At 35.9% G+C, this 17864-nt stretch overlaps 1 protein-coding gene across 41 annotated transcripts in view; it reads left to right on the forward strand.

Moving 5' to 3' along the window:
- Positions 1–17864, forward strand: part of CCDC91 (coiled-coil domain containing 91) — a 259524-nt gene that overhangs the window by 219397 nt on the left and 22263 nt on the right. For 37 of the 41 annotated variants that reach the window (XR_012044820.1, XM_072877093.1, XM_072877149.1 and 34 more), the window contains one exon: positions 3250–3363. The exons of 1 other annotated variant lie outside the window; for it this stretch is intronic. Coding sequence is in view for 38 of the 40 variants with exons in the window: in XM_072877093.1 (XP_072733194.1) it covers positions 3250–3363 (114 nt within the window). In the remaining 2 variants the exon portion in view is untranslated. Of the gene's footprint in view, positions 1–3249; positions 3364–9856; positions 9925–17864 lie in introns of those variants that run through there. 3 more of the 41 variants (XR_012044821.1, XM_072877144.1, XM_072877386.1) reach the window with 2 other exon arrangements.

Below are 17864 nucleotides of genomic sequence, written 5' to 3' on the forward strand. Positions count from 1 at the left end.
AATGTCTTTATCAATGATCTGGATGAGGGGGTCAACTGCACCCTCAGTAAGTTTGCACGTGACACCAAGCTGGGCAGGAGTGTTGATCTGCCTGAGGGCAGGAAGGCTCTGCAGAGGGATCTGGACAGACTGGATCGATGGGCCAAAGCCAACTGTATGAGGTTCAACAAGGGTCAGTGCCGGGTCCTGCACTTGGGCCACAGCAACCCCATGCAACGCTACAGGCTTGGGGAAGAGTGGCTGGAAAGCTGCCTGGTGGAAAAGGACCTGGGGGTGTTTGTTGACAGCCACCTGAATATGAGCCAGCAGTGTGCCCAGGTGGCCAAGAAGGCAAATAGCATCCTGGCTTTATCAAAAGTAGTGTGGCCAGCAGGACTAGGGAAGTAATTGTCCCCCTGTACTTGGCACTGGTGAGGCTGCACTGTGAATACTGTGTTCAGTTTTGGCCCCCTCTCTACAAGAAAGACATCGAGGTGCTGGAGCGTGTCCAGAGAAGGGCAACGAAGCTGGTGAAGGGTCTAGAGCAGAAGTCTTATGAGGAGCAGCTGAGGGAACTGGGGTTGTTTAGCCTGGAGAAAAGGAGGCTGAGGGGAGACCTTATCGTTCTCTACAACTGCCTGAAAGGAGGTTGTAGGGAGGTGGGTGTCGGTCTCTTCTCCCAAGTAACAAGCAATAGGACAAGAGGAAATGGCCTCAAGTTGCATGAGGGGAGGATTAGACTGGATATTAGTAAAGATTTCTTCACTGAAAGGGTTGTCAAGCATTGGAACAGGCTGTCCAGGGAAGTGGTTGAGTCACAGTCCCTGGAAGTATTTAAAAGACGTGTAGACGTGCCACTTAGGGACATGGTTTAGTGGTGGACTTGGCAGTGTTAGGCTAATGGTTGGACTCGGTGATATTAAGGGTCTTTTCTGACCTAAATGATTCTGTGGATGATGGATCATATCTGATAGTGTAGCATATAGCAAAAGAAAGAGTTTGAACTTGGTTTAGATCTTTGGTCCTTGGCCAGTAGAGATGGGGGGGAGGGATGGACACAACACGAAAGAATAGACCAACCTTCCCCTCTCCCACAAATCCAAGTTGTAAATATGTGTCATAAAATGTCTGTATTACTCTGCAGTCAAGCAAACCTATAGACAAATGTTTTCAGCACCTGCTAGTAATGCAGTGTTATGTCTAATCAGCAAGCAGTAATACGGAAGATGGTACCTGCATATTTAATTTTCATTTTCAAAAAGTTTTGATTTAAAAAAATAATGTATATGAATAAATACACTAGAAGTCCTGGTGTGTTCCTCTTTGAACCATTGTTTTTTCCATTATTTCCATTTTTTTAATTTCCATTTTTTCCATGGCTGCATTGCTTAGAGTTTTGTGGAAGTCTGCACTTAGAGGGAAATTGAGATTCTTCTTTTTCATGTGCTGCCCTCCAAACCCTCCCTCGGAGCAACTGCAACATGGCCTCAATGGCTATCTGTTTTGCTCTACCCATTTATTTTATTATGCACTGGGTCCTCAGTTCACCTGTCTCTGTGGTGTATGGCTGTGGTGCAGTAACAGGGGAGGTGAATTCAGCCCATAGAAAAAAATAATGTAACAACATTATTTACAATTTCTATGAGTATTGCAACAGTTATCAGGGGTTTTTTTCCAATTTTCACACATGTATTTTTGAAGGACTGTGGAGCTTCTTGGGAAAAAACCAACCAACCAAACAAACCAAACCTTTTCGTTTTTTCTGAAGTAATATTTCTGAATAGCTATAAAGAATACAAATATTCTATATTTTTATTCTTTAAGAAGAAAAATAAATTTAATCCTATGAAATTCTGATTACAGCTTACTGTTTATGCTAAATGTGAATGCACTAAGTAAGCTTGGTGATAGTGTTAATAGAAGTGTGTGTCACAAATCCCTGCTTCAATCTGCAGACGCAACACTAGTGTTTCTGCTACTTCCATTTTTTAATATCTAGCACAAAAACATAGGAATTGCAAAGGCCACTACCTGATTTCCAAGGCACTCTCTGTCTCCTTCTTGGTCTTCCCTCTGAATCGTTTAACATTGTGTGATAATTTTTACTGGATATTTTCTAGTTTTCTGAAAATGTTACATTTTTATATGGTACATTTTCAGGAATCTTATGTTTGTCACTTCATTTTCCTGAATTTTGGAAACAAAACACTTGGCTAAATAATGTTATTACTTATTTCATGAGTGGCTTTGGCGTGCTGGGGCTTAAGTTTTAGGACAGTGACTTTGGTCCAGGAAGTTGTTTCCTGAGCTGATAACTTACACAAATAAGTTTTACTGGAGGTGATAGAGGTGTTTTAAGAAGTGCTCCTGCCTTTCTCTACTGTATGCATTTCTAGTACTTGATGAGATTTGATGGAGGGTAATGCGAATTTGGGGTCTGGGTGGGTGGGTGTCCATTGTTGCCTTTTATGACTGTGTACAGAATGACCCTGGCATTTTCCAAGGTTTGGAAACAAATTTATTGTCATGAGGACTCTGGTTATTGTGATGCTAGAACAACCCTTATGTAAGTTCTGAACAGCCATGCAATATGGAGAAAAGGAGGCTGAGGGGCGACCTCATTGCTCTCTACAGCTTCCTGAGGAGGGGAGGTGGAGAGGGAGGTGCTGATCTCTTCTACCTGGGATCCAGTGACAGGATGCGCGGCAATGGCGCGAAGCTGCATCAGTGGGGGTTCAGACTTGACATTAGGAAACATTTCTTTACCAAGAGGGCAGTCAAACACTGGAACAGGTTTCCTAGAGAGGTGGTCGATGCCCCATGCCTGTCAGTGTTTAGAAGGCATTTGGACAATGCCCTTAATAATTTGCTTTAACTTTTGGCCAGCCCTGAAGTCCTCGGGCAGTTGGAATAGATGATTGTTGTAGATCCCTTCCAACTGAAATATTCTGTTCTATTTTATTAATAGCAACTAGTACATCCCTGTTTCTGTTGGAATGTATTACCTCTATTGCTTCCTTTTCTTCTGCTCTCAGGGAACATTATGTATCTATTAACACACCTTTAAAGTGATTATTTGGCTCTTATTTAGGCCCTTTAGTGATCAAAGTACTAAATTTATAAATTTTTGTAAACATACTGCCTATATTTAGGATAACTATTCTTGATAAAGGAGTGTGATCATGATAAAATTTTAGTAGGAAGGAAAGGGATGACCTGTATTACATTTGTGAAGCACTTCTAATATTTACATGTTTTCCTTTTAAAAAGGAAATTGTCAAGGAAGCACTAATGGAGGAGCAAAAACGAAGTGAAAAGGCAATTGAAGAAGCAGTGAAAAAGACAAGAGAGGAACTGATGCAATATATTAAAGAGCAGAAAAGGGTGAGTTACCAGTGGCTAATGGGTTTCACTTCATGCAGTGAGAAATTGGTGAAGTTTATTAATCCTGAAACCTGTCTTAAAACGCACAAGAAAACAGAATGGGGAGTTGTGTCTTCAGATTTGTCACTCCTTTTTTCAAACAATTTGTTACTATGATATATTTCTCCATGTAGATTTATAGAATTTTAAATTCATCACAAGCTGAAAAGCAGAAATGAATACATTGGTTGAAATTTACAGTATTTCTTATTACAGTTGCTTAAAGATGGGGCATAAATGCAGTCTGTCAAATTCAAATTGTGATCTGAGTTCAGTTCATTGAAAGCATTTCAGTATCAATAACAGATGCTATTTTATGTTCACAAATGAACTTTATTGTGCAGTTTGCATGCACACAAAGGTCTTTAACTTTTCCTCTCAACCCATATTATATGACAGCCTGAAAATATATTGGTATTCTATTGAGCATGATTTATAGCCAGTGCACTGGTGTTGTTACGAAATGTAATGTTCTGAAACTTGGTTTCAGGTATTCTGTTAATGCTATATACTTACAGTTTAATGCTTTTCTATAAACAGTAAAATGTAACTTAAAAGACAGTCTGATTTGCTTTCAGTAGGAGAAAAAATTAACACACTTCTCCCCTTTGAGGCTCTTTAATTTTTTTTGTTTTATTTTTATAAAAAAACCCTCTTTCCTATGGCAGTAGCAGCCCTAGATCAAATTCAGTTATTTCAATATTCTCAGTAAACAAAATCACTAAGCTTGAATCTAATTAGTAATGTTGTCCTGAGAAGGAAGTAGAAATAATGTGTTTTGCCTCTTCTATTCCCTGCTTTTATGGTCTGAATATTATTGTGAGAAATAGGATTTAACTTCAGAAGTTTCACTCTACTACTAGTTAAGATTAATATTGGATGAGCTCACTTCCATTATGCTGTGTGTGAAGTTTACATTTAGCAGTATGGGTCTTATTGGCAAAGACACATAAACAGACATCTGGGGAAAACACGATCCATAAGGATGTTTGAGCTTGTTTATATCTGAAGTTGGTCATCTAAAAAGGATAAGATGTGGAGAAGTGAAAATAGGTCTACTATTAGCTTATATCATAAATAAATTGGTCAATAGGACCACTAGTGCAGATCATCTAGTCCATCTAATGCAGACTCCTCACTGTTGACAGATAGATCACACCATTTTGAATTGACAGTAATTTCCTGCAGGCACTTCAATAGCAACTCATCTGTCCTTACTCTCTTAGATTTCCATTTGCGTCAGGAATGGAGGCTTGCTTCTGTTTTCTTTCCACCTACACACAGTTGGAGCTCATTGCCATTATTCCATTGTCTGACTACTGTTAGTCTGTCTTGTCCTTGTGAAGTTTTCACAAATCAGTGAAACAAAATATCATCTTCAAAGCAACAAAATCCTCTTTGGTTTATCTAGTAGGAGCGTAATTTCCATTCATTCCATAGAATTCTTGAATATGAAAAGTATTTCGGGCAACTTTTTTCCCTTATTGATCAATTGACACATTTCCATTCATTTACAAAGAAAAAATCATGTGTCAGGACAGCTAGCTTTTTCTGGCATGAGATTTATAAAGTCTGCCTGTATTTAAGTTGAGAGTGGAAGATGTTTTTAACTCCAAATCATTTGGCATAGTAGCTTTTATATGATTATGTAAGAGGCAGAGTAAATGGACCGTGGTCAAAGCCCATGCACCTGTCAGAGTAATAACTATACTTTATGGACTATACTAAAAAGTAGCAGCTTATGGAAGGAATTCCTAGAAAGAACTCAGGGAAAATGCGTCACTTTCCTGGCTGAGATTCAGTGATGGTTTTTTTTCTTTGAGTGATGGGGGGAGTCCCAGTTACACACTTGCAAAGGTAGTGTACACTGTATATGTTTCATCATTGTTTTGAAACTAAGTTTGTAGAATCCTTCAAACCACGGGACATGGGCACAATGGTATTTGTACCTGATTAGCAGCGGTTAAGTGCTTCAGGAAAAGACTCGTAAACAGATTCTTATCCAGCTTATTTTGTAATAGTACAAAGTACATTTCATCCCTCGTGGTAAATGTAGTATATACCAGTTTTCAAAGTAGCTTGTAACTTGCTTAGTCATTATTCCATTAAAGCTTTCTTTTAGTAAAAGTATAATAGTTGTGATATCAGTTTAAGAAAATCAATTGCATATTTGGTCAGTTATGTATTTGCTACAAATATTTTAAAATATTAATGAGCATTTACAGTTGTATTTGTACTTGGATTCTTAGAAGAATTTCTGTAACAGTTTATAAAAGTTGGATCTGGCAATCCCTCAAGTTTTGCAGTACATTATAAATGTAGTCCAGCATTATACTGTACTAAATGTAACAGTAAACATTTACTTTGAGTTAGAAAGAATTGATTGTGAATTAGTCTTTTTAAAAACAGATTGATCTGATAACTATTTTTAGAAATAATTTGTGTCGATGTAACATATACATTGAAAGTAAACCATAGAAATCTCCTGTTGTGGGTCCAAAACCAACTTCAGTTATATACTAGCTATCCTAGTGCTAAAATAGTGGTTACTTTTGAGAGCCAAGATGCTATATGATTTAAGTGTTCAGAGACTTACTAACCACAAATCCAGTATATCAGCAACCTGTGTACAGTTTAACAGTCGCTTAGTATATGGGATATATGCATGAGATTACTTGAATTAGTAGGAAGTTACTTAGCAAAAGACAAGTAATTTATGTTCCTTTGTCCTTACACAGCACTTTTCAACCCTTTTCTTTCCTGATGAATAATCTTTCAATGGGAATTCTGGGAGTTGAGGAAATTAAATGTCCTGCCTTTGATAAAATTCTTATCTAATAAAATTTTCCATACCTAGGGTGTTTATGGATCCACCATATTTCAAAGCCTTTCACAGATAAATAATTCAGAGTTAAACTAAGTAGTTTTACACATTTGACATTGTTACCCACAAATGAGTCGCATTCAGTATCGGTGAAACAAAAAGTGATTTATAGTCTCTTTGTTCATATTTTCTCATGTGGAAACAAGCAAACTTCAATGCCTTTTTTTTAATACTAAAAATGAGAGATTGGTAAGGTTAAGAGGAGGAAATGGAAAGTAATGCAACAATATCATCATGCTAAAATGTCCAACATAAGAACCAATGTAACTTGCTCTGTATTCAGGCCAAAGTCTCTAAAGCTAGTGGAGAATTTGTTGACAACTCTTCACCTTTGATTAAAGGACATTGCAAGTTAAAACAACAACAAAAAGAAATAAACTGTGAAGGCAACATATATTTTCACGCAATAAATGAAACATGGACGATGCATTGTGGTTATGCCTTTTTCATACTTCAAATATAATCCCAAGTTTTTAAAGATATGTAGCACTTTATTGGCAACGGTTCAACTTATGTACTGCAATCTTAGTTTTATTTTCTCTGTTCTATATTAAATGGAGAATTTTATACTAGAAAAATGTTTTTACGTTGCCACAGGTAACATCGTAAGAATCTGGATATCTGTGAATGAAATTTCAATCAGGAATTTGACTCTCTTATTTAATGATTATTTCATAACCACCACCATTCCGAAGCATGCTTCAAAACTGAAATAGAGTAAGACTGAAATGCAACATGCTTCAAAACTGAAATAGAGTATCTGTTCAAAGACATCTTCCATAGCTATCAAACTTGTAGAGGTTTATATAAACATTCATAACACCTCGAAGAACTCTTCTGAGTCAAATTTGAATAGACTTTCTACAACTATTAGCCAGACTTGCTTTCTCCAGCAAAGGTATATCCACATTACATCCAGAAAATTATCTTTATTAATTGCCTGAAGGTGTATTTGACCTTGTAATATTGATATGTCCTTGTTTGCATATAGGTATCAGGAAGGCAAAACAATGCTTTACCTTCCTGCTAGTGAGGTAGGAAGTGAGGGGAGAGAGGTGACGTGCAGCACACAGGTAAACAGGAGATAGGCACTTAAGTACAATTAAATGGCAAAGCACTACTTTCACTTTTGTCATAAAAATAAATGTTATTCTTGCTTTGTATCCAGTGCATGGATACAGAGCAGTATTGTGTGTCACCTATATCCATGAGACATGGATGTAGAGGGAATCAAAGTCTTTCGGTTTGGCTAGAGTGAGTTAAGAGTAAGGAAGCACTTGTCCCTGAGTATCCAAAGTCTATCCATTTTTATGTAAGCTCAGGATTCACTAACTCATTTGTCAGTATTGTCTTTTGTTGTCTGATGTTCGTAATCCTGTAACCTCTGGCCCTGCATTGTGGTCTTTGGTCATCTGACTGCTCTGAAAACAGCCAGTACTGTGACAGGCCCCAGCACATTAAGTGCCCCAAGATAGAATAAATCACATAGGCCAGTCATTGATGCTCACTGTGCCTGTGTTACTCATTGGACTGGGAAGCATTTACCAGCTTTTTGCATTAATTGTTTAAAAATTGTAGTGTTTGTTTTTATACTGATTGTATGTGAAGGAGTTCCCTGTTATTAGGTGGAACAGCTCTGGGTTTTTTTAAGGGTTAACAGTTTTGTTTTGCTAAAACATCATGCTGACATGGTAGCATACATTTGCATGTCTGTATGTAGGCTCTTACGTGTATGTGTGTGTATACCTGCATGTTTGTATTTATTACCTGGAGATCAGGGCAAGAAGTAGACTCTAATGGCATGTAAACTATGGCCTAGTATTACAGTTCCCAAACTGTGATCCTGGGCTATGAGACAGAGGCATAGTAATGCCCTACCACTGACCTGTAGAACAGTATTGCTTTTGTAATATTTTTGGTTAAAGACTTGATTAATGGGTACATGATGCTCTGTTAGGGATAGAAAGAGAGGCTATGCCCATCTGTGCTCCAGTTTCATGTGGGGCTTTGGCCCATTCACTGAACACTCTTTGCTTCAGTTTGCTAGTGCTGAATTATGTGAATATAAACATAGCTTTGTCCCAAAGTGCAAGAACTTTCACGTTTGTTGTTTGCTCCTGTATGCAATGTAGTTACAAGGCTGACTGAAATTTTAGAGGTATGTTAAAAGTATTCCAAATACATGAGTGGAAGAACAAGAGAAATATGTTAGCTTCCTGTGTAAAGTAATGTTTGGACAACACCTTTGCCCTAGTCATTTGCTTACGCTATGTCTCCTTTAACTGATCCAAGATGTGAAGAAAACAAGGTGCAGCCTCCACCAGATGCACCAGTCCATGAAGCTGTAGAGTCAAGATAAGAATTGTTGTAAGGTAGTAAAGGTGAATTTTCAGAATGCATTGGTCTGAGAGAAGCCAAGCTAGCTGATTTACAGGAGTGACTGTTAATTTCTGAAAAGGAAATAAGCTTGAAAATAAATTGTAAAATAGCAGGAAAGTAGTATCTGAATAAAATAAAATCAACATTGGAGTAACTGGAGTAATCTCCCCTGCTTTTTAATCTTATTTCAGAGTAATGAAGGTATTCCTAAAGGCCATGTTTGGGCCTTTTCTTTGTGTTCACAATGTGAAACTACAGATTTTTCTTTTTACATAGTTGAGTTTAGTGCCTGCTGTTCTATTAAGACAATTCCTGAAAGATAGTTACATTTTATAGGACTGGCTGAGATGATTTTTTTTAATTAATTTACAGCTAGAAAGCAAGAAAAGCAACTTAAGAAAAACAATTTTTAAATAATTCAATTCAGTGAATTTCAATCTATTCAGTGTTTTCAAATGAAATAGTTGAGATCTTCAATGCCAACAACTAAGTGGGGATTTTTATTTTTTTTTTATATTTTAGCTAGGTAGTCACACAACATTTTGTGTTTCTAGCAGGTGAAATGGTGCATGGATCCAACTGCATTCCAGCAGTAAAACATACTGGGTCATAAATACTTCCGTATGAATTTTAGAATAGAATAGAGTATTTCAGTTGGAAGGGACCTACAATGATCATCTAGTCCAACTGCCTATACATTCCTTTACTAATTTCTGTGAGGCTTTATATACCATAACTGCATCTAGAATAAAGAAAAAGATGGGCATTCAGTATATTAATAATATTTATACTTAATTAGCTTCTCTGTATTTTTTGTTTTTCTTTCCTGTTGGTTGCATATGCTAGTATCATTAAACTTATCATGAGCCAAAGGTGTGCTGTACAGTAGCTAGGGAAAAAACTCATGCTGTATTCCCCTGCAATAAATATGAAAGAAAAGTAAATTACCTATTACCTTTTGGTCTAGTTGTCCAAATGGACTATCCAGTGGAAAATATCCTTGTAGACCTGATCCTGCAAAAATATGTTTGCATACTTTTTCTGCACTGTAATTGATCCTGTTTACTTCAGAGGGTGTGAACTGTAAAATTTTGGCATAGAAATTATTTCAGTATTAGACAAAGAAAATCTAGAAGTGGTCTCATGCTCAATTTACTGCTATATATTTAATGTTTAAATTGCTACTTTCAGTTCAAGTCTCAAACCACGAATGTAAACAGTGAGTTCCAGGAAAAGACCAGTTATGCTTTTATATGCAGGTAAGTTACGATTATTGTTAAATTTATTAATTCTAGGGAGGGTGTATTACATTTTAAGATTGAGAACTGAAATGCAAGCAGGCTTCATTTTTCTAGCAATATTGTGTATTTAAAAAAAACAAACAAAATAAGACCAATTCAGTTGTTTCTCAAAATCGAAAAGTACCAAATGAGTCCAGTAAAAAAAAATCTGTGGTAAAACTATTGCCAGTATAAGTCTACTTTTTTTCTTTTTTTTTTTTTTTTTTTTACTACACATTCCTGATGAAGATTAGTAAACTTAAAATCTTGTAGGGGAGTGGAGGAACAGTAGGAAATACGAAGTTTGATTCTTACGGTCAAATTCAAACTGTCTTTATTCTGATAGGTATAAAGTACATGTTCTGGAACAGTCTAACCTACTGCACCTCGGTATTCAAAAGAGAACTTAAAGTTTCTATCACAGTCTCTCATTAGTCTTTCATCAGTGAGAACTGAAGCAAGAATGCATAGCTTAGCCATACACCACAAAAATTGCCCCAGCAATTTAGTAATTATTGTCTAAAATATGATATTTCACAAGTCCAGGGTTTGACTAAAAAACATGCAGTGATGGTTGTGGGGGTTCTGTTCATTCTGTGTCAGATTCTCTGATTATGCACGTTGGCTTTTGAAAGCACTTTTATTTGTAACTAGATTTTCTGGAATAAGAAGGTTATAAGACTGGAATGGAATTTTTGGGTTATCAAACCAGTCTTTTGCTGCATATAATTCCTTTCCCAAGCAGTCATAGAAGTGTCATTTTGAAGCACTTAGAGTAATCCTTTTCCAATTTATGGTATAAGCTGTATTAGGAGTCAGTCAGTTCATAAATTTGCCATTCAAATGGAGATACTGAAGGGGCCAGGATGATGCTTGGCAGCGTGGGCCTTTTTTTTGCCTAACGTATTTTCTAATGTAGTCCTCTGGTCACAAGGTCAACCTCTTCTCACTTCTGCTTCTTTACTGCTTTCTTCAGTAGAGGGTCATTGAGTCCTAGGAGTGCAGTTACTACTTTCCCAGTACTTGGTATTTCTGTCCATTGTATATATCTGTAAAAGTATTAGGAGACAAAATAAAACAGTAGTAATAATTTTGTGTTAGTTTGTTCTGCATCCATACAGAGCGATTAAAACGTGGTCACAAAGTTGAGAGGTTCTTGCCCTTCTAAGTTTTGTTGTCTTCTGTAATGTGGCTTTAGTGTAAAAATGTCAGCTTTATCCTGGAACATAGAAATTTAATTGGATTTTCCTAGTTATTTGACAGGAATTCTTACTCTTTGAGTTATCTGTTTTGGGGTTTTTACTGTGGGGTCATTTGACATTTTAAATAATTTAATTACTTGGATTTTTTTCTCTTTATGGTTACTTATTCATACTAGATTTTGTGCAAGACATTTATGCACTCTTTTCTCTTTCTGCTTATTTTTTTTTCCCATTCCTGTGGTTAACTTTTTAATGTCTACAGTACTGTTCATTTTGTGTATTAAAATAATTATTTCCAGTAGTGTCAAATAAATAATTGAACTGGGTTTTCTCTGAAACAGATGTTTGGCACTTGCAAAGATGCAAGTTAATATTTTCCATTAGTTTCAATTTTATTGAAATTTCTTGTTAAAAAAAAAAAGGTCATCATATGCTTTTGTTTTCTGCATATTTCATGAAGAAGCAGTATACAAGAGCATGCCTTGGGTTTACTCCCTGCTTTGTATTTGACCTGATCTTTTGTGCAGTTGAAACACTTAAGTAAAAGTTATACATTTTTTTACTTGCTTCTTGGACATGGTTGAATTTTATTTCATCATGTTGATGGTTTTTGTTCTATCATATAGTAAAAGTATTCTTTGTAAAAACCAAGGAAAAATACAAACATTCAGAAGTGTTTGTCTCTTAAGCTAGGTGCTGTATTATGTGTGTTCCTAGAGGCTCCTATGATTTTATTTTACCAGAAGCCTCAAAACTGCTATCTTCTAACTTGGTCAATACAAAAGAGTCTTCTAATCACACAGTTCATTCTGTTTGCATGCAAACACGTTTGCATTCGAACACTGCATCATACAATTAATTCATGAAATCCTGCAATTAACAGTACTCAAAAATATGACATTAGCGATTATAAAGTGGTCTGGTAAATACAGTTAGATGATGTCACCTGCAAAACAAGCAAGAAGATACACTTCTTCCCATAATGTGGAACCCCTTGCCACCAGATGTTGTAGATGCTAAAAGCCTAAATGATTCTTTTAAAAAAAAAAAAAAATAAAAAAGGCTAGACAAACTTACTGGAAGAAAATTCCATCAAGAGCTGTTAAATGCAAACATTTTGCTCTGGCTAAGGTAGTAACTGAGTCAGTGCATGCTTCTCCTGTTGTGCTCTTTTCTGCATACCTGTTGTTTGCCTCTGGTAAAGATAGATGCTGCGCTAGATGGACAATGGTCTGATATGTACTGACATGTTGCATACAGCCTATTCTTACGTTCTTGTTATGAAAACAAAGTGAATAGAGAGTAAAAATAATTTACACAACTCTTTTTTTTTTTTTCTTAAAAAAAGCAAGGTATGTTTTGTCTGTAAGAAATGCCAAATCCACTGGCTGTGTGCTACATCATGGGGAAGTACAAAAGGAGGCACTTGGTTGTTTTCCAGTTCCTCAAGGGGACCAGTATAGTAGCAGCAGCAACAGCTACCACATTTGTAGGACCTGCTTGTGGCTCATGTACCATTTGTTGCCTCAGTACTAAATATGGACATTTCTGATCTGAGTTCTTATTTTGGCATATGTGCAATCAACTCTTCTGTGTCTACCAGAAAAGAAAAAAAAAGAAGGATTTGTGGAAAGTGGTAGGATGCTAAAAATGAAATTATGACTCAAGGTCTAATTCCAAATATTTCTGCTTTTAATTGTCTCATGAAGCTTGGAGAACTGAGCTCTTAATAAATCCATTATGCTTTCTTATCATGAAGTAATAAATACATGGACTTCATTAAGACTTTTTAAAAATAAAATTATGAAATTAAAACCTGGTACTTAAAAGTAAAATCTACTTGTGATATGCATGCCTTCAGCACATCATCCAGGCCAGGAGAGTCAAATGTTACTTTAAAGCATTTCTGTAAACATTTTTAGGAATGAAAACAAATTACAATATCAAAAGCTTATCAGTTTGACAGCCTGTTTTAGATATTGTATTTCCCTGGAATACATTTTTTTCATGAAATATACATCTTGTTAGGCAATGTAAATGAGATTTACTTTGAAACAGAAGATAACATCTCTGACCAAGTCTCTGAACCTGTGTTTGGGAGGATTAACATAAGTGTTCCTGTGAATTCAATAATTTTACTCTCTGTATACTCTGTGTATTTTCAGTGGAAGATACAGAGCCATAGCAAGATTAGATTAATAAATGCAGTTGGTATTATTCCAAGTTGTCAGCCTCACTGCTGTCGTCTTTTTTTGGTCAGCAGCTGCAGCAAGTAGAGCTTGCTGTAGTTAACCCTATTTGCTTCCTTGTTCATGCTACCCATGCTGTGGATCCCACAAGCTATATAGCTGTCGTGTTATACCATTTTTTTTTGGTGGAAAATAATGAGGATTTTTTAGGGTAAAAAATACTTCCCAGGAGCCATTTTCAAAATTACTTTCATTATAAGCTTAATGCCACAACTGAAAAAATACAGTTCCTTTCTGAGATGCAAAAGTTGCACAGAAGGCAGCCTTACTCAGAGGAAAATATACAGTGCTGCACTGAGCTTTCCTTAGAAAGAACAAGGAAAAAAAAAAAAAAAAAAAAAACAGTAAAAGTCTTTTATTATGACAGCAGGAGATGGGCTCAAGGAATATTTGTGCTCCCAAAGGATATCTTCCTCCTGAAGAGCAGTCACTCAAAGAATCTGCTCTTCTGGGCTCCTAACTCAGGACATGAGATCATTTAAGTGTTACCAATTTCAAGTTGCTGTGCAATACTGACTTAAGCAAGTATATGTCTGTTTGTCAGAGGAGACATCTATACAGACCAGAGTGCTACCCAGAGAGTTCAGGCTGAGTTTTAGTTCCTCCTAATATCTACCACTCCTTGTTGCATGAAAAAGTTCAATAATGTCACCATCAAACTTGCTTCCTACCTGTTTTGTGTATGCCTGCCTCTCTGCCAGTGGCTACCTCAGAGTAAGTAAGGTCTCACAACTTCTAAAATGCCTGCCTTATCAGTGAAGATGTAGCACTGGGAAAGGAAGAATTTAACTGATATATTGTGCAGCAGTTAGCCACTCTTTTGACTCATGCTGAACTGAGGAAAGTAAGAGAATTCACCTTCCAGTCTCCTGTTGTTCATTCACTCATGTTCAGTAAGTAAAAAGTAGGCAAACTGAGAGAAATAGCATAGTGTTTTGAGTTGTTTTTACAAATGCACTTCATTTTTAGTCACCTTAGGGGTTGCTTACAAGTACATATAAAACTTTCAGACAGAAATGTGATTTTTCATATTGACAGTGTCCTTATAAACTGTCCAGAAACTGAGTAAGGCTGAAATCAATAAAAGTAAAAAACAAAATATTTCCAGGTGTCTTATAAAAATCTAATGATCAAAGCAGTTAATTGGTCACTACTATACTTCAAACTAAGATCTGTTTCCAATTATTTGTTGTTAGAAAGGTCAGAAAATTCTTTGCTCTGCTTCGTATTTTTTTCAAACTTGGACAGTGTTCAGGCTTCTACATAATCTGCAAATGTCATTTGCCTTTTGTTAAAAACTAGGCATTCTTAACTCTTAAAATCACACAAACGTTAGGAAGTTTTGTGGAATGGAGGTCTACAAAAGTATTCTGTTGTCCAATTCCAGTATTTTTACTGTCAGTGCTACAGATTGAAAGTTGTTTATAAATCTTATAGTTCAGTGATTTACTGCCTATTCATTGCTATTGAGTGCTTAAAAAAAATATTCATTCAATATGTTATAGTTTGCATGTTTATAGAAGACAAAAATGCAGTACTCTAATATTGTGCCTATTATTTATGTACTTTTTTTGTGACCATTACCTGTGCAGAGAAAAAAATGAATTATTGTAGTTGGCATACATAGGAGAAAGTAAGCCACAACAGAGAAAGTTTTCTACCACATAAATCTTGTACCAAATAGGTTATTTAAAGAAATTTTCTAAATGACAAGATTTTACTCATGAGATTAAGTACTTAGAGTAAGCATTTCTTGTATTTGTAGTTCCTGAACTACTACCCACATAGCCAGCCACCAAGCAAATTTTAATTTTTCCTATTTACATTGACATTCGTCTTCCTTCAGGAAAATTTATTGCGTGTTTTCTGACAACAAAACTAATTATATTAAGCAGTCACATTTTGACTGCTACATTGTACACAGCTCTCATTGACTTCAAAGGGCGTATTTTGGCCTATAGGGGAAAGCTTACGTGTTAGGACTTGAGTAATCATTTGAGTAACAGACTTGTTTTTATGCAGCCCGTGTTTCCCTGAAAGACAGACACTTGTCACAAATGCACTCCCATCCCGATTTAAGGGACAGAAGCTGGGAGCAAAGATATAGCCATTGTAATGAAATTCACTGTACTACTGTGTGTTCCCATATGATTTGTGCAGCTGTGCCTCATAACCTTTAGAAGAAAGCATAACTAAACATTGCATTTCTCTGACTAATGTTTACCAAAATATAAGTGCACACTTCAGAGTTGCAAATGTCCAAATTAGATTTTTTGGGGGTTTAGTATTTCATAGATAATTTTTTTCCGATATTATGGAAACTAAGGACCTATTCCAACAACAGTATTTTATTTATATTTAAGAATCACTGGCAAGCTGGTATAAGCCATGTCTGTCCTACTATAAAGTGAAGAAAAAGCTGGCAAGTTTCTCTTCTGGCTTTGTATAGAGAAATTATTCCTTTAGTTCGGTAATAATACTTTTTACTTTTGGAAACTAGAATTCCAGGTTCATTTCATGCTTCCCTGACCAGGTGCTTTCTGTGCGGACTTGTCCAGTCAGCGGCATGTGTGGGAGGTTACCTCTATGGGGGCTTGGTGTGCGCTAGGACAGTCAGCTTAGCTATTTACCGTGTAACTAGAAGAACTGGAAATATTTTTGCTCTTTTCTGAAAAAGGTTTGGAATATTTGGAAAATACTAGAGTTTACCCTAATAATACACATTTATAGAGGGTCAGCTCATCTTGGGCTGTACCTTAAAGTGCAAGTCTTACATTTGCCCAGTTTCAGTGGGATTATTCTTGAAAGAAACAAGTATTTAATGTTTGGAGAGGGAATTGTGCCTTTCGTTCTGTGCACAGTTGAATTGTAGGCACAATACTTTTTAAGGGAAGAAAAATAGTGATCAAGTTATACCCAAGACAGCAGGAAATATCTATGAGTAAGTCAGATTAACACCCCTAATTTCTTCCATGGCCATTCTTGTGTATCAGGGTTATTTTTAATAACGTACTAGATTTGTGGAGTGTATTTTGTATGTTTATTTTGTCTGAAGAAAACAACTAGACCTTTGTTTTGGCCCTTTGAGTCTTGTATCTGGTACACTGTTTTTTGCGTTTGGTTATGGTACAAAATCCCATTTCAGTTTTTTTGAAGTTCCATATGTTGCATTTCATAATGACATATAGTCATACAGATTTGATTTATCATAAATAAACTTCTAGAACTGACTTTTTTTTTAATCTTTGATTTTGTAGATCAGCTACAAAGCCTATAAAATATATCTTGAAAGCACCTTTACCAATATAGATTGTGGAAGACGATCTATGTTACAATTGCTATAACCCTTGTTATCTATGTAGATTTTTTCCTAATATGTGAAGTATTTTCTTTGCTGTGTTCACAGATAATATCTTTATTGTATTCTTTCAAATCAGAAATACATGAGTGGCTGGATATTCTGCAAAGCTATCTGCATTCTCAGTTCCTGTCACCTGGCTGTTATTTGAGTCATATGCTTATAAAAAAGAGTGTAAAAGTAGTTTATGTTCAATACTTGTTGTTTGCTGGCACGACAGCAAATTTTTTTTATTGCTTGTAGATCAGAGAAAATGTAAAAGACCTGGAGTTCTAGAGGAGTCTAGTAGTGACAAGTAGCTAATATTTTCAAAACAAAACTGAAGTATTGTATGAAAAAAAAAAATCTAAACCCAAGGATCAACTACATGTTTTTACTAATGATTCTCCATGTGTACTGTCAAAATCATGTAACTGTTCTAAAGTCTGAGTAACATTATTATAGGCAGGTGATTCTATTAATTCTGTGTCTGGAACTACAGGTCTTATTTTTACTGCTCAACACCCAGAATTTCCCCAATAAATAAAATCGTTTAACAGCGCAGAAAGGACAGTGAACAAGAAGGAAGAGGATTTCTTTACAAAAGCAATAAAAGAAACAGTCTAACTAAGAGCAATAAAAATCATAGAAATGGATGAGAGCAAACATTCCATGCAGAAAGGTTATAATGTATTTAGTGTTCAGCCCAAGATTTCCAGTTGAGATTTTAGTTTCTGACTTCAGAACTTTGCTTCTTCATTTAACTTTGTTAAATGTTTAGTTAACAAAACAAAATCACTTTTTAAAAGTGATGTTGGTTGGTATACTGGATCATCAGTCAGTTCAGAAAAGCGTGGTCTATTAAGGTTAGTGATGTGCTAAAGAACGTGTAAAGTCTCTAAAGTCAAATATGAATGGCCAGATATTGTCATGGTTATGTCAAACATAATCTTTGTTTTAGGTTTATGCCTTTGACTTCTGTTGCAAAAAGTAACTTAGTCTGTGGGTTGGGGTTACTCTATCTGGCTTTTAATTAACAATTGTGAACTTGTCCAACAAAGCAGGGCAGTGAATATTTTTATGCCTTTATTATGTAAAATTTGCATATCTTTGGGGTTCCTTTTTACTATG

Source organism: Ciconia boyciana, chromosome 1 (assembly GCF_034638445.1).
Source record: "Ciconia boyciana chromosome 1, ASM3463844v1, whole genome shotgun sequence".
In the NCBI taxonomy this organism is placed as follows: Eukaryota; Metazoa; Chordata; class Aves; order Ciconiiformes; family Ciconiidae; genus Ciconia; species Ciconia boyciana.